This window comes from Mauremys mutica, chromosome 6 (assembly GCF_020497125.1).
Source record: "Mauremys mutica isolate MM-2020 ecotype Southern chromosome 6, ASM2049712v1, whole genome shotgun sequence".
NCBI lineage: Eukaryota > Metazoa > Chordata > Testudines > Geoemydidae > Mauremys > Mauremys mutica.
In genome coordinates, this window is record NC_059077.1 from 100982368 (window position 1) to 101008200 (window position 25833).

General features: G+C 40.1%; 1 protein-coding gene across 5 annotated transcripts in view; it reads right to left on the reverse strand.

The window, feature by feature from the left end:
* CNTLN (centlein) overlaps window positions 1–25833 on the reverse strand; it is a 268961-nt gene that overhangs the window by 92888 nt on the left and 150240 nt on the right. For all 5 annotated transcript variants that reach the window (XM_045021860.1, XM_045021859.1, XM_045021864.1 and 2 more), the window contains 2 exons: window positions 11535–11635; window positions 139–230 (listed from right to left, as the gene is read on the reverse strand). In XM_045021860.1, coding sequence (XP_044877795.1) covers window positions 139–230; window positions 11535–11635 — 193 coding nt within the window. The remainder of the gene's footprint in view (window positions 1–138; window positions 231–11534; window positions 11636–25833) is intronic.

Below are 25833 nucleotides of genomic sequence, written 5' to 3' on the forward strand. Positions count from 1 at the left end.
AATTTTGGCAGTCAGTGTTTTTGAATTATGAAAGAAAATCAGAGATAGAACACGGAGCTTCAATTCATGAATTCTGACTTTAACATATGATCCTTTACGTTAAAATTTAGATTTAACATCCTGGGCTCAATATCTTACCTTCTGTAATGTCTGATCTGTTATTTCTTTCACATTCTTCTTTGGAGTACTGTTCTTGACCCCATCATCTTCACCGAGTTTAAAGAGTAGTTCTGCCAGAGAATAAATAAAATATTGTGACACACATATTCCCACTAAAACAATACTCAAACATTTTAAGGAAATGTGTTCTTTAGTTTCCCAATTATAAATAATCTGGTGTATTTTCTTGTCAAGCCTTTTGGTCAGTCTCTAAAGAGTGACCTTTTTCAAAGTTTTATGTCACATAATTATGAATCTTTGTAGCATCACAGTGTGTTTTTTCCCCCACAGTACAAGCTTTTCAAAGGTACAATAGATCTACAGGTTAAAGATGCTGTACTTTTATTCCCATTTTCATTCTTTTATAGACTATTCCCTATATGCCTTAAAAGCAGAATTCATTGCCTTTTTATCTACACAGTCACTACCAGTTTTGTTCTCTAGGTCTTCTCCCCTGCCAGGAAGATCAGAGCGATCGGTGAACAAAGCAAACAGTAACAGAATTAGGATGAACTGAAACTTTAAACCCCGTTTTTGTTAAGTGAAAGATCATGTGTTTTACAGGATAAAGCACACAAATCATTCTGTTGTAATGTTGTGAGTTCATAACAATTAGAAAACTACAAACCAGTAAATGTGAACTTGATTCTGTTTACCACTCCAATGGCCATGCTTCAATTACTACAATTCCTCCCAAAATAAGGGCAAATAAAAAAAAAAAAAAGTTCTTAAAGGAAGCACATCTACAAAATGGAAATGTTAGTAATATTATAAGGTAAATCAGAACAAAAAAGTGTTCAGTTTCCATTCTTTGTTGATTTCATTGTTATTAAAAAAAAAAAGAATAGTAATTCTTGGAGTGACTTCTTTAGGGAAGGTAGAAAATTATGTTGAGAAACAGGGAAACCTGACTGTAGAAATGCCAGTCAAATGTTAAGGATTTTTTTTTCCTACACTAACTGAAAGAATTACTCTTTGGGGAAAAAATATCTGTGTTTGGTTTGCTTTGGAAATATCATTTTAAACCACAAGCGGACACTGCAGGTCAGTTAAAAACTTTTGATTTCTAAACAGAACAGGAGTAGAAGAAAACAGCATTACTCTCTGTAGATTAGCAATCCTCTTGATATAAACAGTGACTAATAAGTTTGTTAGAGTGAATTAGACCCTTCTTTTGTCTTTGGAACATGTCATAGCCAATTAAAACTACTGTATTCATGAAATAAATGGAGCACTATTCTAAAGATAATAAAAGCTGAAAAAGGTAAAACCATGCATCTGGGGAATATGTACCTTTACCTTGATATTAATCTGCTAGTTCCCATGTTATTTCCAAGTACAGTCCCCTAGCACAGTAGTACTGCATATATTTACAACATTCTTAAGTAACACAAAGTTCATAGGTAAATACTTTTAATCTTTTTCTAAATATTCACTCATTTGAATGTCTACTGTAGCTTTTATATCAATATTTACTGTATTCCACTAAAAATAAGGTGATTTTTCCAGTCAAAGATACTGATCAAAGCACAAATTATGTTTATTACAAAGTTAGATATATTAAAATAAATATTGCACCTACAGCCATAAATAAGTATATTGTATCTACATACACACAATCCACAATGGAAGATTGTTGGAAGAATTATTTGCACAAATTAAGGAATATTATAGAAGTCAGTAGCAACACAAATTAAAGAGAAGCTACAGGCTACTGAGGCATGGCCATTTCTAACAAGCAAAAAATAAATTGTTTATTCCATCCCTGTGTTGTTACATAATGGTTCACTGAAATTAGTGTGGCCATGAACAGAGCTGGCTCCAGGTTTTTTGCTGCCCCAAGCAAAAAAAATAAAATAAAATAAAATTAAAATTAAAAAAGGGGGGCCGGAGTGCCGCTGCCAAAGCAAACAAACAAAAAAGCCGGAGTGCTGCCCCTTGAAAACTGCCGCCCCAAGCACATGCTTGGAACGCTGGTGCCTAGAGCCGGCCCTGGCCATGAAAGAAAGCACTGCCTAGAGCTAGTCTGTCTGCCTGCAACTGCAGTCACTTTCATCATATCTGCCTACCTAGCACACATCTGTGGCAGACCCAAGTAAAACTCTTGAACCAGGAACACTCAGAAGCCATAGAATCCAGTCTTCAATTATAAAGTGACAACCGTCATATGTGATAGCATAATTATATCCCACTGAGAAAACAGAATGAACAAACACCCTTTGAACTGAATAGTTCATTTTATTTAAAATCAGCACATCTGGTTTTGAGGTGATTGCAGGAATGGTAATACAACAGTAATAGCAATACAATTTCACCATTAGGAAGCAGATAGTCATCAGACGCATACTGATGCAGTAAAGGAATTAGCAGTTTAAAAAGAAAGACAATGAGTGAAAAAAACTTGTCTTACAGATTTTAGTTTGGACAAATCAATGAAACACCCAGGACTAATGCTCACCTTGCGAGTCAGCATGGGGCACTGGTGGGGTCAGGACCAGTGGAAATACCCTCAGGGATAAAAGAAAGGGAGACTAGCTGAGGGAGCCTTCCATGTGCCCCTCTCTTTGGCAGGTAGGGACAATTGCTTCACTCTCCTCACCAACCTTCTTCTTACCACCCCGCTCTTCCTCATGCTGCATGGTGTGGGAAGGCAGAAGGGGTGGGGGTGGAATGCTGCAGCTAGTTCCAGGCTCTACTGCTTCTCCTGTCTATTGCCACTGCCACCGGGCAGCAGAGGTGGTGTGGGGGACTGGGTTACTGCCTCCTGTCTGGTGGGGGGGGTGTACAGTTTGCTTCCTAGATGGGGTAGCCATTGTAGGCTCCCATTTCAGCACCACCCTTACCCTAGTTACTGGATCTCCTATGTTGCTGGGGCTAGGCTGATAGGAAAACAGGTCCCTTCCAGACCCCAAAACTGGCTATCTAGCAAATCTGTCAAGTTGCTATGTGGTTTTTTTCTCATCTTCCACCTGGCATCCAGGTTATCCAGGACTGGAGAGGAGGGAAAGGAAGGGGACGAGGGATTTACATTACAATTGTAAAATTGGACAATTGGCAACTTTGGTGGGCTTGGTAGTTTAGAAAGTGTGATTGAGGTCCCTGTAACTGAGTGAATTGCTTGGAGGTTTAGTCCTCAGCACAGCATTGCAAAGTGGTGAATACGCTTCTATGTCTAGTGCAGCTTGCTGTTCCCCTCATCTTCTCTCTCCTACCTCCAGTGAATAGGAGGAGAGGAGATCAGGAAACCAGTATCCAGTCATGGTCACATGGCATGCCAAAGACTTTAGAATTGGCATGGCCTTCACACTTATGCTCAGGATTACAGTACATCAGGGGCCATTGGTGCCTAACCTGCATTGGAACAACCCTGCCAGGTAACTTGGGTTAGTTATCCTACTTAGCCCTGGTCTACACACAGCCCCTGGTTCGAACTAGGGTACGCGAATTCAGCTACGTGAATAACGTAGCTGAATTCGAACTACCCTAGTTCGAATGACTTACCGTCCAGACGCCGCGGAAGTGAACTCCGTGGCTCCAAGGTCGACTCCGGCAACTCCTCCTGCCGCGGTGGAGTACCGGAGTCGACCGCGGCGCTTCCGGAGTTCGAACTATCGCGTCTAGATCAGACGCGATAGTTCTAACTCCGAGAAGTCGAACTCGCCGCGTCGACCCGGCGGGTAAGTATAGACGTGGCCTTAGAGAATAGTTATTAATGAAGTTTCAGTCTTTCTGCATTTAACCACATTATAGCATCTGTCTCTCGCTGTCATAGTTTCAAGTCTCACTGCACCTTTAACCGTCCTCTGTGGTCTGCTCCAGAAATGCCCCTCAGGTCCTGGGCCTCCAGCCATCCCCTCTCTCTGGGAAGAGACCCACATCCCACTCCCTTCTGACTGGGGTTTTTAGGCTGCAGTCCCTTTGCATTTCCTTGTGATTATCCCGAGCATGTCTGACAAACATCCAGCATCTACACTTTAGTTTCTCTCCAAGAACAGTGACAGTGATTTATCAGCAACCCAAACACCTCTGTCAAAGCAGAGTACATTTATTTAAGGACAAAAGCATACAGAGAAAACATATACAACAATAAAAGATCTAGATGCATATTAAACATAGCAGAAGTTGCTCATCAGTCCTCTGGGGACAATGGCAGAGTCAAGTCCTTCCAACTGATCAGTAGGGTTGGATCCAGCCTTGAACCAAAGGTCAGGTCCATTCCCTCCCCCAACCCAACAAAAGTCCCTCTCTCTGTTCAAGCTGGCCCTTTTATACCAAAAGCTCTTGCTTTGCATCCTTGGCTTCTGGTATCTGTTGGAGCCAGTATCTGCAAACCACCACAGGGGCAGGTACTTCTCTGGAGTTGTGTACAATTCTAGGGATTGCAATAATCACCCGCATGGTTTTTAGTTCCTGGAGGAGCTGTAGTAACCCTCCCCCAGGAGGACACAATCTCTAGCTCAGAAAGATACACGGAACATTCATAAATTGAGAACAATATAGTTCCCAAAGGTACTGCATGTGGTTGCATTATCTGTCACACTCATTATTTCCATGTCCACATCAAGGTAATTTTGAAGGGACACCACCTCTTAGTGTTTATTTGAGGCACATCAAAAAGCATATACTCATACATTTGAATCACCCTGTTCATGAATATTGCTAACATATGGCACAAGGTACATTTCATATTGACTTGACTAGGAAAGTGGAACATTAGTCTTCAAATAAGGGTATGTCTACACTGCAGTGTAAGCCCAGGGTTTGTGGGACTTGAGTCAGTTGACCCATGTTAAGGAACTCTTGGCTTGAACATCTAGATTGTATTTTCACCCTATATTAAGACTTTTCTAATCTGTGCTTGAACATAGGGCTCTGGTATCCACACTGCAATGAACAGTCTCTGAGCCAAAGTAACCATATCCCAGAGTCCTTGGCGCCCTCACATCCAGTAATGTGGCCACTCTAGCCCTAGGACTGTGTTGCACTGTCAGAAAATTTTACTACCAACCCTGCATGTTACCAGGAAGCAGCTCACTTTGCAAAAGGCTTGATCAGTTCACTCTCCATTGCAAACCCAGGAGGCTCTCTGATAGCATGCTTGCAGATAGGTGATCAAAAGAGAAAGTGTTAACGCTGATCTGAGCTGCTGCCGTTTGCAAAATTCCATTTTCAATAGAGAAGGTTGCAGATAGTTGGGACACAGAGGATTAAGAAAGTTGTCCTTTGGAAATGTGGGATACACTTCCAGCTGAGTCCTGGGATCCGAGTCAAGCGGGGCTGTGTCTACACTACAAAGCAAGTGGGGTTGGACCCCGAGCCCTGGCTTAACTCAAGCTCAGACTCTTCAGCCCTGCAGGGTCCCGGGATCCTGGGTCTGAGCCCTGGGTTAGTGGAATTGCAGTGTAGATACAAAGGGGGTTAGGCTTGAACCTGGGCTCAACCTGGGTTTACGTTGCAGTGTAGACATACACTAAGAGACAATGATAAACTGGCTTGCATCTACAAAATTAAAAGGAGTATTATGAGAATACTTGAAGAACTTAGTTTATTTACATTTAGTTTCCCTTACATAAAACACTGACAAAAATATTTCTTACTTTTATAGATTTTATTTTTCTATTTTAAAAATATAGTTTTCTTCTACGTATTTTATGGAATACAATCCATGTGGCTTTCTTTCATTTACTTCTTGGTTATGCATAATCATCATAAATGAGGTGGAATAGTCCCGGAAATAGGAATTGTTAGTTAATTTATCTCAGTACGTGAAGGATAATGGGAGAGACTAGAGAGGCTATAATCTACCTTCAAAGAAAATAGTTTTAAACTTCTCCTCCTACAATGGTTTGCTTTTGGAGTGCTAACTCCAGAATTAAAACTACTCTTCTGTCAGTGGTACTTGTTCTCGCTCACTTCTGCTGCTCTTTCTGCTAGCTTTTTTTCGTAGAACTACTTCTGCTGAATGAACTGTTTAAACTAAGGCTATGTCTACACTGGCATTTTTGTTGCTATAACTTATTTCGCTCAGGGATGTGATAAAACATCCCTCTGAGCGACATCACTTACACCGAAAGAAGTGCTGGTGTGTACGGTGCCATGTCCACTGCCGCCACTCATTGGAGATGGTTAATTATGTCAATGGGAGAGTTCTCTTCTATTGGCATAGAGCAGCTACACAAGCAATCTTACAGTGGTACAGCTGTACCGATACAGCTGTGAAGTTGTAAGCCTGCTAGTGTAGACATGGCCTAAGTGATTTATAAGTGAGATTGAGCTGAGTACAAATGAACTTTAAAAACTAAAACATGTAATCTAATTTGTGTGTTTAATTACTGTGCAAATCTGCACACACAACTGTTACACATCACCTTCTGTGATCCTAAACATGCTTTTATTGTGTTCCTATCACTGTAGCACGTGTGTGTAGGTGTAGGTATATAAATATATTTATTATTCTGAAGGTGCTGTCTGACTCCATAGTTAAAGCTGTGTTCATTTTTTCAGATAAACTGAGGGTTAGAGCCTCATGGTATATATATAAAAAAGAACATAACATGCAATATGAAAAATGCTTATTATCATTATTTGCTTATTTTTCAACAATGTTATTTAAAAACCTTAATTTAAAATCTCCTACAGCTGTTATTTTAAATCTACTTCTGTTGAAAATATTAACGGTTAAAATTGAATTATTTCTGAGGGGACACTGAGAAAAGCTAGACAACAGCCACACACTTTAAAAAATGACTTAAGTCATTCAAATTACTGAATGGGTTCACCTCAAACTTTCTCAAAAGTGGTGAAATTTAGGTTGTGATTAACATCTATCTGTCATAGAAGCCAACCGGGGAAACATATGCAGCCAAATGCTAATACGTAACATTTTACCCAACAAAGTCTAATACATTGGGCCCTACCAAATTCACAGCCATGAAAAACGCATCACGGACCGTGAAATCTGGTTTCTCCCAGTGAAATCTGTTTTTTTGTGTGCTTTTACCTTATACCATATAGATTTCATGGAGGAGACCAGGATTCTCAAATTGGGGGTCCTGACCAAAAAGGGAGTTGCTAGGTTATTTTAGGGGGATCGGGATATTGCCACCCTCACTTCTCCACTGCCTTCAAAGCTGGGTGGCTGGAAAGCGGCAGCTGTTGGCCAGGCACCCAGTTCTGGAGGCAGAGCCCGCCAGCAGCACTGCAGAAGTAAGGGTGGCAGTACCATACCATGCCACCCTTGCGTCTCTCTGCTGCCTTTAGAGCTGGGCGGCCAGAGGGTGGTGGCTGCTGACTGAGGGCCCAGCTCTGCTGGCAGCAGTGCAGAAGTAAGGGTGACAATACCATACCATGTCATTCTTCTGTGCTGCTGCTGGGGGTGGCTCTGCCTTCAGAGCTGGGATCCCAGCCAGCAGCCACCGCTCTCCAGCTGCCCAGCTCTGAAGGCAGCACCGCTGCCAGCAGCAGCACAGAAGTAAAGGTAGCAGTACCACAACCCCCTCTACAATAACCTTGAGACGCCCCCCCCCCAGCTCCTTTTTGGGTTAGGACCCCTACAATTACAATACCGTGAAATTTCAGATTTAAATAGCTGAAATCATGACATTTATGATTTTTAAAATTCCATGACTGTGAAATTGACCAAAATGGACCGTGAATTTGGTAGGGCTGTAATACGTATATGTAAACGGGCCACTCACTGCCGCGGCGCCTCCTGCTGGTTTTCCCGGGGAATTGGCTCTTTTTCAGCCCGGAGCGCCCTCTGCAGGCCGGTGATCCCCCTTTTTACTATCGGCCCCGTGTCCCTCCCAGGACCCGGTGCCCCTTTTACTATCATTGGGTCTCCCCCTCCCAGGGGAACCCCCACCCTACTATCCCCACTTCGCCTCAGTAGTGGCCACTGACAGTCATGGTCTAGCCCCACACCCTGGGGCAGACTGCAGTATCAGCCCACTCATCACAGGCAATAGGGGTTTGGACCTGCTGCTTTGTCCTACCCCTGGGCTGCCCTCTGCAACTCCCAGTACCTTTGGCCCTTTGCTAGGCCGCAGCCTGGGGCTTTCCAGGCTGGAGCTTCCCTAGCTCCTCAGCCTGTTCCCAGCCCTGCTTCACCCAGGTGCTTTACCTCTGCTCATAAGCAGCCAGGCCCATCCCTCTCTGAAGGCAGAGAGAGACTGACTGCTCCTGGCTTCCCTGCCTTCTTATAAGCCCTGTTCAGTTTGGGGCGTGGCCTCCAGCTGCAGCCACTTCCCCAATCAGCCCAGCCAAAAAGCCCCTTCCCAGGGATGTTTAAAAGCCCAAAAGGGCAGGAGCGGGTAGCCACCCCGCTACAGTATACCTTTGTTCCCTGCTCCAGTGGAGCTTAGGAAATTCGACACCTACCTATGAGCTCGCCTCCTAAGGTACACAAAAATAATGCTCTTATTTGCCGATCTTTCTGTGGTAGCAGAGCTCCTCTTCTGCGCACTTTAGGACGCATCCAGAAATTGCGCTCCTGTCCTGCACACAGGAGGAGGTCTGTAACTGCAGGACTCCCACCTAAGTTTTCGATCTGCAAACTCCCTTCTTTTTTCAAAAGAAGAAAACAAGGAACAATTTGTAGTAGGGCCTAGTCTGAGAATCTAGAAAGTTTAAACTTAAAAACAACTTCCCACCACTGCCCCGTGCACCCCCCAGAAAAGAAACACACACTCACTCTCCCCAATCTGGGATTTCAGGGTTATGAATTTTTAAAAAAGATTATTTTCCAAACAAAACACAAAACTGAAAAGCCCCATGTAGGTGGGTAATTCCCATATGTGGTTTAAACCCTAAACACACACACAAAAGACCCCCAAACAAACTAACCAACAAACAGAAGTATCTACAAGTATCTCTCAAGCCCTCTGTCCTAACTTCTAAACAACCATCTCATGGTTCTAAGCTTTAACAAGGTTCATTTCTACACTTTACTAGACTTAGTTGCATCTAATTTCTGCTTGTATGGCTGTGCCTCTTAGTCAATGCTGAAAATCTTTGTTGGGCTTTAACTAAAAACAATCATTGTCTGTCTTGACAAAACCTTTTCAAGGATCATCAGTAGGGTAGGGAGACCACCCTTCAATGGTCACTATAAATCCTGTACACTCCATCACACCATGAAAGTTCAGCTAGCATAGGAAACTTTATACACATCAAGTTTTCTATGGCTCCAAGCTCCTAGGAATTCAACCAGAAAACATTGTGCAAAACTGTCTATTACACCAGGTTCTCTCCTGTTGTGCATCTTCTAAAGTGTGCAGGAGGAGCACAAGAGAAGCAGCTCATCATTGTAGTGTGGATGAGTGTGTCATTTTTGAGACTGGACTGGTAAACATTACCTTCACAAGGCTGTAATAAATTCAGTCTGACACACTAATGAGACTTTTCACTTAAAATATATCCTGGGATTTAAGCCAGCTACTTATCTCTAGAAAAAAATATTAATATTTATAGTGTTCAGGTAAGCAACAACAATTGATAGGAAATGCAATTAAACTGGATACTCACACAACTCAACTGTGTTTAATCTTTTGTTTTCAATCACCTTAGACATGCAAGTGACCAATGTATTTGCATAGCCTGAAATTTGTGTATAATTTTCTTTAAGGAGAGAGGAATATATATTTCATAAAATAAAGACGTTTTATTCTGTAAAGATTTGGGGTTCTTTTAAGCATTCAAGTACTAAATACTTTAGAAGCCTTTACGATTCCCGAGGTCTGAATTTTTTTAGGAAGTGACACTGTTATTGTTCAGCAGTCAGCCAGCTCACTCCTAGCTGCTAGCTGCCTTTCCATTCCTGGTTCTGTTTGAAGGTGGACTAAACTAGAAAAAACAAGGTGAGTGATTTTTAAATCAGTATTTTAAATCCTTACATTGTTTCCTCCAGTTCAATACGTGTTTTCAGGGTAGATAAAAATTGATGATTTTTAAAAGCTCTCTTTTAAAAAAAAGATTTTTTATTTCAAAAAGATTTGATTTTGCTTAGTTTTCTTTTGAAAAATCAACCTGTTTAAAATGACATATGAATTTAATACAAAATATATTAAAGCCTAAATTTATTATAATCTTTTAAAACATTTAAATAGAAAGTAAATACACTGAATCCATGAGTCTCTTTCAAAAACTTGGAAGTAATGGCTGCTTTTCTATACAATAATCATGAGCAAAAAGTTAATTATCTAGTAAGTAAGCAATATATCATTCATCATTTTCTAACATACTAAAAATGTAAAATAAATAAGAATCTGTAAATATTAAGCTATATAATTGCTTAAATAAATGTATATAGTTATGGTGTAGCCTCCTAAGTAGCAAAATGATGTATCAAATCGAATGTAAAGGCTCTATTTAAATTATGTTGATTTACAACTAATAGTTATATCAACCAATGAGAATGCATCTTTCTTTAGAAAATAACTGAAATAGAAATGGAAAAGTTGATTAAAATCAATTATTTAATTCGAGCTTTCCACTTAGCAATTTAAATCGCCTTGATTTAAATCAATCCACCCTGTCTGTTTTGATGAAAATAGGAACTAGAAAGCAGGTGAGAATCCAGCCACTTGCCATTTTTAGCAGCTGGATGCTTTCACAGATTTTTTTGGAACTGGGTGCCTGGTTGTAAAATATACGCTTTTAAAAAAATATTACTTTATTTTGTTTTACCAACCTGGCCAACATTTCTGCAAAAATAGAAATGGAAAGCAGCCATCAGCAGACAAAAAGGAAAAATGGATAAGGCTACTCACTAATACTGCAGTTCCCCAAAATGGGGCTTCTTCACACTGAGACCTGTGGGATATCCCCACTGGTTCTGCTGAGCTTCAGGAACCTTCTAGAAAAGCAGTGACTGTCCAACTAAAATGAGTTCTCTTGAACCTCGGTGTAGTCCCCAGACATTTCAAGTAAAGCAGAGGGTGAAAGTAGGTGGATGAGTATAGGAACAGTGAGGTGGCAAGGATACAGAAACAGAAGCAATCTTGTGGGAATCATTTTCATATATTTCCACCATTTTGGTTCCTGGCTAAATTAATTTGGTTATTGGGATGCCATAAAAATTCTAAATCTTATATTGCAGATTTTATAACATTTGTATCTGGACACTGCACCGGTCATCTTGAATTCTCAGGATACAAAGTTTTGGAAAACTATTTCCTTCTAGAATGAATGATTACTAGTTTATGAATCATGTAGAGAACTAAAAAAATGTAACTGTACATTTAAAAAAAGAACATATGTGTGTGTGTTGGCAGAATTCCAAATCAGAAATTAAAAAAAATATTGAGAGAAAAGAAACCCCATCAAATAAAATATTTTCTGTCTAATCAAATATTATATAATTCTAATTTTTTTACCTTCCCTTTCTTGTTGCAGACACAGATTCAGTTCTTGTATTGTAGCCTTATCCATAGATCTACGTACTTTCATCTGATCTAATTCTTCTTCAAGATTCAATCTACAAAATAGCATAGGCAAATAAGAAGGTACAGAAAAACAGCCAAACACATCCTAATAAAAATATGAAACAAAATTAAATGAAAAACACATCAAAATAAATATTACTGGCAAGGGAACATATATGATTTAGATACAGATGCTATTGTTTTAGAATGTAGATACTTTAATACTTGTTCCTGTAAGTAAAAACTGATATAACACAATTGCCTGTAAATTCACAAAACTCAGATATAGATTTTGTAATTTTACATACATTAGTGGTTTCAGCTCCTCCCCTCTACGTACATACATTCATATGGGGACCACATTTTCATTTATGACACTTTGACAAAGGGGCTTTAGCATCAATGAAAATTTGGCCCATCTATGTATATAGGCACATGTATGCACACATACAGGGTATGAAGAGGAGGTGCAGAATACTAGGAGGTTTTCAAAGTGGATTGCAGCAAATGGGCGTGGTGTGAAAGAGTTTCAGGGATTGGCAAAATACAAGTAAATGAATAAGAGAGGACTGAAGGGGCTAGAGAAAGGCAGAGTTTGTGCTTGATAAATTTTAAAGTCCCTATCTAGCATGGCGTTTAGGCACATGTGCAGTCTCATTGAAACTAATGAGATTACTCATGCTTAAAGTTAAGTACATGCCATAGCTTTTAAGACCAGATGACATCATTATGATCATAGAATCATAGAATATTAGGGTTGGAAGGGACCTCATGAGGTCATCTAGTCCAACCCCCTGCTCAAAGCAGGACCATCAGGACCTGCATGCTTAATTAGTGAAAGAAGGGAATGAAGTAGATGTAAAACTGTATTTCTATATAGTGTAAAAAGCATTCAGAAGATGTATTCAAGGATCGCTCCCACACTGGCAAGGGAATGGTTTAGATGAAATAATAGGCCTTTTCCAGTTCTACTGCCCATGATTATATTGTTCATACACTTACTCAGGGCCACAAGTGTTGGGAGGTACAAATCATCTCTCTATTCAGTTAGCATAGAACAGATTTCTAAATGTTTCAATTATCTGAAGATACAGATTGTTGTCATAATCATTTCTGCTTAGCCTTATCTCCTGGAAAAGACTGAATAAATACAATATTCCCCTACTAGAATGTCACATTTTCAAACTTTTCTATTTTCATAGTGATCGATTTTATGGCAAATGGCAGAAATAATAGAAAAAACAACTGATGGATAGTCTTTACATCCCGGGTATACAATACGCTCAGTATTGAATATCAGAAAATGAGAATGACATGGAAGCAAATACAGTTAATGGTGTATCTTTTTACCATGAGTGTTTGCAGATATATGCCTTTCCAACATCATTTATGAGGCCTTTAGCTATACAGAATATATAGGAATCATTGCCATGGGATGAACAAGACTTAAAATGAAGAAGCTCCCTTGGCCTCCATACCAATTGTTCCAAAACTATCTTGATAACTTAGTAGTAGAAAATTGTTGTTGCAATGTTTAACAATATTTCCTGACCTGAAGTCTATTTAAGAGCTGCACACAAATGCTTTTTAACATGCTTGCAAATGTAATATGCAGGCACAACTATACCCTGGTTATTCTCCTCCTCCTCCCTCTGTTAAAAGTGCTAATAAATAGAGCTCTAAAGAACATAAGAATGGCTGTACCGGGTCAGACCAAAGGTCCATCTAGCCCAGTATCTGTCTACCGACAGTGGCCAATGCCAGGTGCCCCAGAGGGAGTGAACCTAACAGGCAATGATCAAGTGATCTCTCTCCTGCCATCCATCTCCATCCTCTGACGAACAGAGGCTAGAGACACTATTCTTTATCCATGCTGGCTAATAGCCATTTATGGACTTCACCACCATGAATTTATCCAGTTCTCTTTTAAACACTGTTATAGTCCTAGCCTTCACAACCTTCTCAGGTAAGGAGTTCCACAAGTTGACTGTGTGCTGCGTGAAGAAGAACTTCCTTTTATTTGTTTTAAACCTGCTGCCTATTAATTTCATTTGGTGACCCCTAGTTCTTATATTATGGGAATAAGTAAATAACTTTTCCTTATCCACTTTCTCAACATCACTCATGATTTTATATACCTCTATCATATCCCCCCTTAGTCTCCTCTTTTCCAAGTTGAAGAGACCTAGCCTCTTTAATCTTTCCTCATATGGGACCCTCTCCAAACCCCTAATCATTTTAGTTGCCCTTTTCTGAACCATTTCTAGTGCTAGAATATCTTTTTTGAGTTGAGGAGACCACATCTGTACACAGTATTCAAGATCTGGGCGTACCATGGATTTATATAAGGGCAATAATATACTCTCAGTCTTATTCTCTATCCCCTTTTTAATGATTCCTAACATCCTGTTTGCTTTTTTGACCGCCTCTGCACACTGCGTGGACATCTTCAGAGAACTAGCCACGATGACTCCAAGATCTTTTTCCTGACTCGTTGTAGCTAAATTAGCCCCCATCATGTTGTATGTATAGTTGGGGTTATTTTTTCCAATGTGCATTACTTTACATTTATCCACATTAAATTTCATTTGCCATTTTGTTGCCCAATCACTTAGTTTTGTGAGATCTTTTTGAAGTTCTTCACAATCTGCTTTGGTCTTAACTATCTTGAGTAGTTTAGTATCATCTGCAAACTTTGCCACCTCACTGTTTACCCCTTTCTCCAGATCATTTATGAATAAATTGAATAGGATTGGTCCGAGGACTGACCCTTGGGGAACACCACTAGTTACCCCTCTCCATTCTGAGAATTTACCATTAATTCCTACCCTTTGTTCCCCGTCTTTTAACCAGTTCTCAGTCCATGAAAGGACCTTCCCTTTTATCCCATGACAGCTTAAATTTACGTAACAGCCTTTGGTGAGGGACCTTGTCAAAGGCTTTCTGGAAATCTAAGTACACTATGTCCACTGGATCCCCCTTGTCCACATGTTTGTTGACCCCTTCAAAGAACTATAATAGATTAGTCAGACACGATTTCCCTTTACAGAAACCATGCTGACTATTGCTCAACAGTTTGTTTTTCTATGTGTCTGACAATTTTATTCTTAACTATTGTTTCGACTAATTTGCCCAGTACCGACGTTAGACTTACCGGTCTGTAATTGCCGGGATCACCTCTAGATCCCTTTTTAAGTATTGGTGTTACATTAGCTAACTTCCAGTCACTGGGTACCGAAGCCGATTTAAAGGACAGTTTACAAACCTTAGTTAATAGTTCCGCAACTTCACATTTGAGTTCTTTCAGAACTCTTGGGTGAATGCCATTGGGTCCTGGTAACTTGTTAATGCTGAGTTTATCAATTAATTCCAAAACCTCCTCTATAGAAGCAGCAAAGAATCCTGTGGCACCTTATAGACTAACAGACGTTTTGCAGCATGAGCTTTCGTGGGTGCATCCGTAGAAGTGGGTATTCACCCACGAAAGCTCATGCTGCAAAACGTCTGTTAGTCTATAAGGTGCCACAGGATTCTTTGCTACTTCTACAGAACCAGACTAACACGGCTACCCCTCTGATACTCAAAACCTCCTCTAGTGACACTTCAATCTGTGACAGTTCCTCAGATTTGTCACCTACAAAAGCCAGCTCAGGTTTGGGAATCTCCCTAACATCCTCAGCCGTGAAGACTGAAGCAAAGAATCCATTTAGTTTCTCTGCAATGACTTTATCGTCTTTAAGCGCTCCTTTTGTATTTCGATCGTCAAGGGGCCCCACTGGTTGTTTAGCAGGATTCCTGCTTCTGATGTACTTAAAAAACATTTTGTTATTACCTTTGGAGTTTTTGGCTAGCCGTTCTTCAAACTCCTCTTTGGCTTTTCTTATTACACTCTTGCACTTAATTTGGCAGTGTTTATGCTCCTTTCTATTTGCCTCACTAGGATTTGACTTCCACTTTTTAAAGGAAGTCTTTTTATCTCTCACTGCTTCTTTTACATGGTTGTTAAGCCACGGTGGCTCTTTTTTAGTTCTTTTACTGTGTTTCGTAGGGTATTCTTGGGGTATACATTGAAGTTGGGCCTCTATTATGGTGTCTTTAAAAAGCGCCCATGCAGCTTGCAGGGATTTCACTTTAGTCACTGTACCTTTTAACTTTTGTTTTACTAACCCCCTCATTTTTGTATAGTTCCCCCTTTTGAAATTAAATGCCACAGTGTTGGGCTGTTGAGATGTTCTTCCCACCACAGGGATGTTAAATGTTATTATTATGGTCACTATTTGCAAGTGGTCCTGCTATAGTTACCTCTTGGACCAGCTCCTGCGCTCCACTCAGGATTAAATCTAGAGTTGCCTCTCCCCTGGTGGGTTCCTGTACCAGCTGCTCCATGAAGCAGTCATTTAAAGTATCGAGAAATTTTATCTCTGCATTTCGTCCTGAAGTGAAATGTTCCCAGTCAATATGGGGATAATTGAAATCCCCCACTATTATTGGGTTCTAAATTTTGATAGCCTCTCTAATTTCCCTTAGCATTTTATCATCACTATTACTGTCCTGGTCAGGTGGTCGATAATAGATCCCTAATGTTATATTTTTATTAGAGCATGAAATTTCTATCCATAGAGAGTCTATGGAACATGTGGATTCGTTTAAGATTTTTACTTCATTTGAATCTACATTTTCTTTCACGTATAGTGCCACTCCTCCCCCTGCACGACCTGTTCTGTCCTTCCGATATATTTTGTACCCCGGAATGATTGTGTCCCATTGATTGCTCTCAGTCCACCAGGTTTCTGTGATGCCTATTATATCAATATCCTCCTTTATCACAAGGCACTCTAGTTCACCAATCTTATTATTTAGACTTCTAGCATTTGTGTACAAGCACTTTAAAAACTTGTCCCTGTTTATTTGTCTGCCCTTTTCTGATGTGCCAGATTCTTTTTTATGTGACTGTTTATCATCTGATCCGGCCCTTACATTATCCTCTTCCGTCCTCTGCTCCTGACTATAACCTGGAGATTCTCTATCATCAGACTCTCCCCTAAGAGAAGTCTGTGTCCGATCCACATGCTCCTCTGCAGCAGTTGGCTTTCCCCCATCTCCTAGTTTAAAAACTGCTCTACAACCTTTTTAATGTTTAGTGCCAGCAGTCTGGTTCCACTTTGGTTTAGGTGGAGCCCATCTCTCCTGTATAGGCTTTCCCCATCCCAAAAGTTTCCCCAGTTCCTAATGAATGTAAACCCCTCCTCTCTACAAAGTGTTCATATATTATTTTCCAAGGGTTCTCAATGCAGGATCTTCTGTCAAACTACCCCCCACTGGTCCCCTTTTCAAGGCTCCATGTCATAACAACCGTACTCCAGTGAAGTCTGGATAGGATTCTCTTCAAAGCCCATCCACATTGATTCTAGATTGACCAAAGTGATTCTAGTGACATGAGGCACTTCCTCTCCCCTCATCCAGAGATGACTGTACTGCCTTTGCAATCCTTTCACTCCAGGGATCAAAAATAAGCTGTGGGATAATGCAGAATACTAATTTACTGTAACCAGAGAGAAAGGAAGGCAGCCTCAAAGCTTAGATATTGTGAATAAGAGATCCCAGTGTTATTTTGGAAGAGAAGCTAATACATGCTGTGGCTATCATAGACAAGTATAAACATAAAAATATTGGATTGTTTGATATATTTTCAATTAAGAAATCAAACCCTGGAATAGAAAACTATATTGGGTTTTGATATTATCTCAAAGGTGGTTTTGTGTGTGTGGAAATCTTCTGTTTCACTGAACAGGTAGTGAACAAATGGCAGGGTGTTTATAGACTCTCAAAAGATCCACAGCACTAACAGAAGCTGAGAGGCTGACCCTTTGAAGAGTCTACAATAGTGGGAAGGAAGTCTCTCTGAAGAATTTTTCTGCACTAATGCCACCTGATTGTAGCTTGAAATGTGGAAGAGCTCTCAACTCAACATCAGCATATGCCTCCTTCAGCTTCCAGCCGCCAGCATCAGCAGCAAAAAAATTGTCAAAGCTGAACATATTCCAAAAGAACTGTTGGTTTTGAATATGACACAAATTTTAGGCCCATTCTTATTGAGGCAATAAAATCACGGGTTCCACAACTTTAGGATCTTTCCACGAATTCTGCTATATTTCTGCAATATTCCACAAACTCTAAGCTTTAATTAAATGAAAACAAAAGACCAACCCAGTAAATTTCTAACTTTTCTCCTTCGATGACAATACCAATCCTCCTTCTAATGTCACACCAGACTGTGAACTGAAGAAAAAAGAGATGCCACTTTTACACTGTTGATCATCAGTATCCCCATACCTATCAGTCGATGGGAAGAACTGCAGCTCAAGTTATATCCTTGTATGGCATCACTCTACAAGCGATCCTATCATATTGCAATAGACATTCAGAAACATGAGAACCTGATCGTATTAATATTAAAAAGGGCAAAAGAAAAATTACTTTAAAAATCTTTGAGATAGTCTATTTTATACTTCATAAAATAATAGTAGTAAAAGGGAATTGACTTTTCAGTTCAGCTTTAAGCATCTCATGACAATGTTAACTTGGCCATGTTGTACATATGTGCTATTTTCCAGTGTTCTTTTCTAGGTTTCTGTTTCAGTTGTTAAATATATGCCATGCCAGAAAATATACAGGATGCTCAATATTGCAGAGTTAACATTGCTCTAGGAACCCTAACTTCTCCCAGTTCCTACCCTTTTTATTTAAATTGCACAGCTTTAACACACTGCATTTAATATTCTTATTTATTATTTGATCTTGTGGTGGCACACAAAGGCAGGGCCGGCTCCAGGCCCCAGCATGCCAAGCACGTGCTTGGAGCGGCATGCCGCGGGGGGCACTCTGCCGGTCGCCGGGAGGGTGGCAGGCGGCTCTGGTGGACATCCCGCAGGTGTGCCACCAAAAGCCACGGGACCAGCGGACCACGGGAGGTCCATCGGAGCCGCCTGCCGCCCTCCCGGCGACCGGCAGAGAGCCCCCCGCGGCATGCCGCCCTGCTTGGGGTGGCGAAATATCTAGAGCCGCCCCTGCCCAAAGGTTTTTAACTATACTTGACTGAAGTGGAATTTGAAGGAAGAGAAGGTTACAGATGAAATCTGAGATACTATTACATGCAAAGGAAGGAGCATAAAAGAAGGCACAAAGGTGGCTGCTAAGAGGAGCATAGAAGTGATGCAAGGACGTGAAACACAATGCAAAATGGATGGGGAAGGGAGGTGAGCTGGTAAAAGAAAAGAGCAGATAAATATGGAGGGAAGAGCTGTGAGAAGTCCTGCAGGAAAGCACATGAAGTTGAACTTGATATGGCAGAAAAGGTGGAGCCAGTGGAGGGCTTCAAAGAGCGGAGCGCCATAGAAGATCAGGCAAGAAAGATGATTGGGTTTTATATACATTACTAGAGGTGGCAAAGTAGTTATCGGGGAGGCTGGAGAGGTTTCTGTGATCCAGATGAGAAATGTGGATCTGAAAAAGGGTTTTCACTGTGTGGTTAGAAAGAGCTTGGATCTCAGAAAAGTTATAGAGGAAGAAATGGCTACATTGGACATAGCTGGGATGTGCAGCTCAAAGAGAAAGGGAAGAGTCAAAGATGACTCCCAGGTTATGGGCCTGGGGTAAATTCACACATTTATAGCTACTGTTCTCCTAAAACAGTTAAGATTGCTACTACATTTTAAAGTCACGGTTATATTTGTGGTATGTAGTGTATACCATTACTCAACATGGTTTTAAACATTAAACCTCCAGGACAAAGACTATTACAACACACAAAAATTGTATGGATTCTGTGCTAATGAATGTTAAATACTGTAAACTATTTTAACAAATTATACTGTACTGTAGATTGACATACTGAGTAGATAAAATCTGTAAGGCCATTCAAGTTTCAAAGATCTGCAGATATAATCCTAATCACAGATAAACTGACTAAATAAATAGGCAAAGAGAACTGAATATAAATTCAAATTATAATTTTTTTTAAATTACACAAAAATTGCATAGTACAGTCTCTGAGGGTATGCATAAAATATCTTGTCTCTGTATCCATGATAGACCTTAGGCAAAGGAGATTCATTACTAGTAATAGCCATTAGTAACTTAGATGAAAAGAAAATAAGTAACCATTCTGCTAAACTTTGTTAAATTTCATTAAATTCAAAGTCCACAATCATATCTCTAATGATAATACTCAGCAGGTGAACCATTTTAAAAGCTGTGATATGCTGGGGCTAATTAATAATTGCTTGGACTATAGCTACATGTGATCTTCACATGGACAGGTTTTTGCTTACCTGAATGCGATATAAACAGGTTTTGAAATGTGCCAAAATGTTGGTTTCTGCTGTGATCACAGATCTATTCACTAGTTATTTTTATTTCCTTTTACCTTTTTACAGTTTTACTATGCTAAAACATTCTTTGGAAAGGAAATATGCTGTTAATTATGTTCCACCCAAGATGGATGCTTCACTCACATATTCAGGAATATTGAAAAATGCCCCAAATATTTAACACAAACACATCAGAACAGAACAGAATTTAGTTTTATAAAACAATTTCATATATGAAGTATCTCTCAAATCTCTTTTGAAAACAATTAGTATTGCCATGATTGCGTGCACACAACCTTGGTGAGCAGGATGCTGCTAAGCACAACCATCTCGGTACTTGAAACTACCACGGGGCCCAATCCAACTCCCACCAAAATCAATTGAAAGATTCACACTAAAGCCAATGGGAGTTAGACTGGGCCCTTCCAGAGAGAGCGACTGTTATCCAAGATACCTGGATTGTATTATGATTTTTCAAAAAGAATGTTCCGTTGATTCTGTAAAGTAAAGCTGACAGTTACATTTACATACATCCAATAGTGATGGGCAAATCGCATACATACGTTTGTCCAACAGCTTGCATATCAAGCCTGTTAGTTAAGTTAAACATGTCCATGAATCAGATAATATAATGTATGACTAGCTGATTTTCATAACAAAACAGGGTTAGAAAAAGATTTCCAACTGCCACAGGGGCATTCCAACCAGTGTCTGCTTTTAAGACTCTCACTCAGCTTCTTTAGCAGGCATTTTACAGTTAATTCTAATAAAGACTTCCCTCAATGCCAGTCCCTCCACCCCCCCTCAGATTTAGAGTTATTTCTACTCTTCTCCAAACGAGGGAAGGAAAGAATTGCCTTCTTCAGTACCAAAAAGCAAAATCACCCCTTTAAGTGTTGTCAAAACTTCTAGCTTCTCACTATGCACAATTAAAGATAAGTTTGCAGCATTTAAAAACATTTAAATTTTTGGATGCTGAGAAAGAATATCAGAACAAAACAATACAAGGAATACTGTTCTGATTGGCCAGGACTCAAGGATGTGGACGTATGAAGCGTTGAATCATTCTGGGGCCCTTGTAGCATAATTCATGTCTAAAGTGCCTCAGAGTATACAAAACCTTAAATATGATTACCGGTAATAATGTTAACAAAATTATTAAGGAATTTTACTTGCTAGTTGTACTAAGACAGACCAGAAGTGAGACTTGACTTTTGAATCCAATGGGCCAGAAGATCTACAGCGTAAAGCTGAATGGACTCAGAAAAGTATGTCTGCTCTAAATGAGCTGCAGAAAATGTCTTCATTTCGCTTTCTTTTTTTATCAGGGCGGGAAACATTGAGCTCCATTTAGTCATGCGGAATGCTGCTCCACGTGGCAACAACTTTTGTCACCTACAGTGGATTCTAGGGGGCATGCATGAGTATCAGAGGGTGCTAATTTTGCAATTGTCTCACTTATCATTGTTCTCCTAAACCACTGATGATGACCCAGGACATTCATTCCCTCTCTGCTTTCTCATGTTTTGGTGCAATAACTCCTCAATTCCTTCAATTCTCCATAACTGATTAAGGCACAGGAACCCGAGAAAACAGTGCTACTTCTTGTCCCCCAAAATTTCACTCTTTAGTTGAATTATTTGTAAAAAAAAATACAACAAAACAAAAACAAACAAACAACAAAACGACACACACCCCCCATCACCACAATTACAATAGTAGCAAAAACCCTCTAGTCACCATTGTCTAGGAAAGGTGGCACAACACTTTCAAATGATTCGAAAGACAATGATCTAAAGCGTTAATACAAAATCCTTTTGGACCAGGAAACCTCAGCATAGCATTTGACCAATGTGTGAGCTTAGCCAGTTTTGAGATGACAAGCATCACAGCACAAATCAGAGCCATCACCACATAATCACTTCAGAAAAGAGCCACCAATCATAGATATAATTACTGTGATCCACCATCTTGAATTATAGCTTTTGTTCTTAAAAACCCCATCTTCAAATTTTCCTTTTATCTCTTGAAGGTGACAGTCACTAAAGGCCTAGGAGAAGCAGCAGCTTTTAGTTCTGTAGTCCTGGAGAGCTTTGAGTGAAAGTTACTTTTTAAAATGGCACCACTGATGCAGAGATAATCAACATACAAACATGCACTCCAGTTTCTGAATATACCCACCTATATGTTTATACTTACAGTACTTCTTTTTTAACTTCTGCACAAATGCTCATCTTCTAGGCAGCTTTGTAACCCTATATACTTTCAGAAATAGTCAGGATGTAGTCTATAAGTCAGCCTGGTGTGTCTCAAACGTGTTCATTTCATCCCTAAAAGGGCACCCTCAAACACTTTCTGGATAAATCCTACCAGTTTTACTCACACTGAAGATTACCTTACTATGCAGGTATTATTTATTACTTCTAAATTTAAAAACACTGTTACAGGAACTCATCCAGTTCTCTGGGCATTTATTCTCTAAAATTAAAAATTTCATTATAAACACAAGGACTGCCACAAAACATACTTGTCTCACTCAGCCCATCTCCTCTTCAACAGCTTTAACAAAGAGGAGGAAAATATGGGTTTTGCAGCATGCCTGGAAAGTTAACAAATATGGGTTCTGGAGGCTCCCTTCCAGAGAACTCCCTGCCAGCAGGTCCCCCTCCAGCTTTAGCACCTCTGCTGTTTTCAACTATGGTAGTGTATCATGGGGGAGAGAAATGAGCTCCCATGTAATTAGCTCCCAAACCATTTAAGACTTTATAGGTTAAAACTGACACACTGAATTCCAACCTGAAGCTTATTGGAAGTAGTTCCACTGAAATGAATGGGACTTCTCATAGAGCATGGTACATTAGTGAGGGTGGCAGAATCTGATCATAATCGTCTTGTAGCTCCATCTATGTGATACAAATGTTTTCTTAACTATTTTGAGAACAAAGTTAAAACTTGGGGAGGCTTTAAAAAATACTCCACACTCCTATTTCTTAGGTTTTGGTTTCATTCACAAAGAAACTAATCACAAATTCCAGCTCAAACCTTCTCCCCAGGCTTGGTGGTTCTTAGCTTTCTCCCCAAGGGCCTAGAACCTAGATTTTATTTGCTCAGAAAGTCACTTCCATCTCCCTTATAGCCAAAGTGAAGTTAATGAGTCCTGTCTAGTGCAATGAGTCAGCAGGAATCCATCAGCAGTTCCCTACAGGCTTCCAACACCTGCTAACAAGGTAGATCAACAGTGGAGCCCTGCAACTATACTATATTCTGCAGACAAATATCCTGCATGCAACATCAACACATTTTGATTACTATCAATAATTGGATGAAAGTCATCCTTTTTGTTCCAACATAAGTCATCAGGGTACTAAGAGGAGTAAGGAAGCACAACACATGTCACTGCATATACCTTTTCTTCATTTATTTCTTCCAACTGTGCCACAGTATTGGTTAGCAATTTTGAAACCAAACAATATTAATTCTGTCTACACTAATAATTTATGCTGGACATTGGGTTCATTTGCAAAGATACTGATCTTAACCCACAATGATAGTTTCAATGGTTTCCACTGTCATACACCATTCTGAATTTTCCTTTACAGTGGTGAAAAACTCTTGGTGACAATCTCTTTCATTAGGTTATTTTCCAAATACCCCAATACTTAATTCTTTCAGCAAAGAGTACTGTGGCACCTTATAGACTAACAGACGTATAAGAGCATGAGCTTTCGTGGGTGAATACCCACTTCGTCGGATGCATGTCACCCACGAAAGCTCATGCTCCTATATGTCTGTTAGTCTATAAGGTGCCACAGGACTCTTTGCTGCTTTTATAGATCCAGACTAACATGGCTACCCCTCTGATACTTAATTATTTCAGGGCAGTATAAGAGGTAACACAGGAAAAAGAGAGCTATAGCACCATTTTTTCAACTGATTTACTCCTGACTTGTTCTAACTAATAGCTGTAAATCAGCACAAAATCATCTACAACATATAGTTGTTTACTTATCAAATTATTAGGATACATAGGTGCTCCTACCACCTGCATATAACCAGAGCTTGGACATAACATGCCTTATTGAAAGAACAAAATTTTGGAATCCTCATCATTTTTAATTTTCTGTGGTTATAAAGATACCATATGGAGCCCCCACACCGCTACAAACAAAAGATATGCACTCCCTGGGGTTTTGTTATATTAAAAAAAAGAAGATCATTTCAAAATAACTACAGTAACTCCTCACTTAAAGTCATCCCGGTCGTTGTTACATTGCTGATCAAGTAGGGAGCATGCTCGTTTAAAGTTGTGCAATGCTCCCTTCTAACGTTGTTTGGCAGTGGCCTGCTTTGTCTACTGCTTGCAGGAAGAGCAGCCTGTTGCAGCTAGCTGGTAGGGGCTTGGAACCAGGGTGGACTGGCAGCCCCCAATCAGCTCGCCCTATCAGCTCCCCACTCCCCTAAGTTCCCTGAGACTCCTGCTTGCTGTGCCAGGGGGGAGGGAAGAAAGAGGGGGGCTAATGTCAGGGTGTCCCCTTCCCCTCTGCTCCTGCACCCCGCTTACCTGCTTCAATAGAGCAGGGGGGACACACCAGGGCTGCAGTCTCAGCAAACTGATCTAATTAACAAAGCAACAGTACTTAAGGGAAATGCGCATATCTCCCTTCACTCTTGCTGCCTTGCAGAGTGAGAGAGTTAACCCTTGAGGGCTCAGCCAATTGCTAGTTCATGATTTAGCAGTAAGGGAAATATCCCACCCTCTGACTCCTCCAGCCCAACCAAGATTCACAATCATCATCACTGTGTACCAGTATTACATTGTTTGTTTAAAACTTATACTGTGTGTATATATAGATATAGATATATAGTTATAATACAGTCTTTTGTCTGGTGAAATTTTTTTTCCCAGGAACCTAACCCCCTCATTTACATTAATTCTTATGGGGAAATTGGATTTGCTTAACATCGTTTTGCTTAAAGTTGCATTTTTCAGGAACATAACTACAACGTTAAGTGAGGAGTTACTGTACACAAACCTGAGCCAGAGCTTCAAGGGCTCTGTTCCATACGCTACCTCTTACTGTCAGAGGGCTACCACCACACCTCCAGCAGGGTAAAGTCTAACAAGCCAGACCTGCCCCAATGAGACAGCACACATTTACCTGCAGCTCCTGGCAGAATTCCAGCATCAAGTAACAGGGTGGGACAAGAAGAAACTCTTTACACTCTCTTACACGCCAATAAAAAAGTGGCAAGAGCAAGAATCTCTGGTGTGCAAGGCTAAAACCATCTAAGAAAAGGATGTTATTTTCCACCACTGCCCTTGGATTAGTGTACAGTCTTTTTTATTTATTTTTTTTAGGAAATAAAACTGACTGAATCATCCCTTTTCCAAGTACAACTGTTCTATCTGGTCTAACCTTTTTTTCAGTGTCCAATCAGAAAGTTGCATCCAGCAAACTAATTCAATTCAGAAGTTTGTGTACAGGCATTCTTTGAAAGGCTCTAAAATTGTTGACCTTCAGGGCACAATACAAAGCCTATCCATTTTCCCAGGTGTTTGGCCAGGGGGATGGCAAGAGAAACTGAGGTTCTACAGCATGATGGGGTACTCGTTTGCACTGTTGATTTGACTCATTTCTTTTTATTATGGAAGTGAGCTTATTAGAAATTAAAAGAAATAGATAAAAATAAATAGTGTCAACCAGGAACCTTTTGTGAATGAAGCTCACTTGATTTGGCTGTATTAAGTATAGTATGTCAGACATGAACTGACTAGATAGTAACTTCAGGAGGAATTATGAACTGCCAAGAGAATGCCAATTCTTTCCCCAAGGATTGCACCCTTAAGGCTGCAGCAAATGACTCCTTGGAGCACTCTTGAC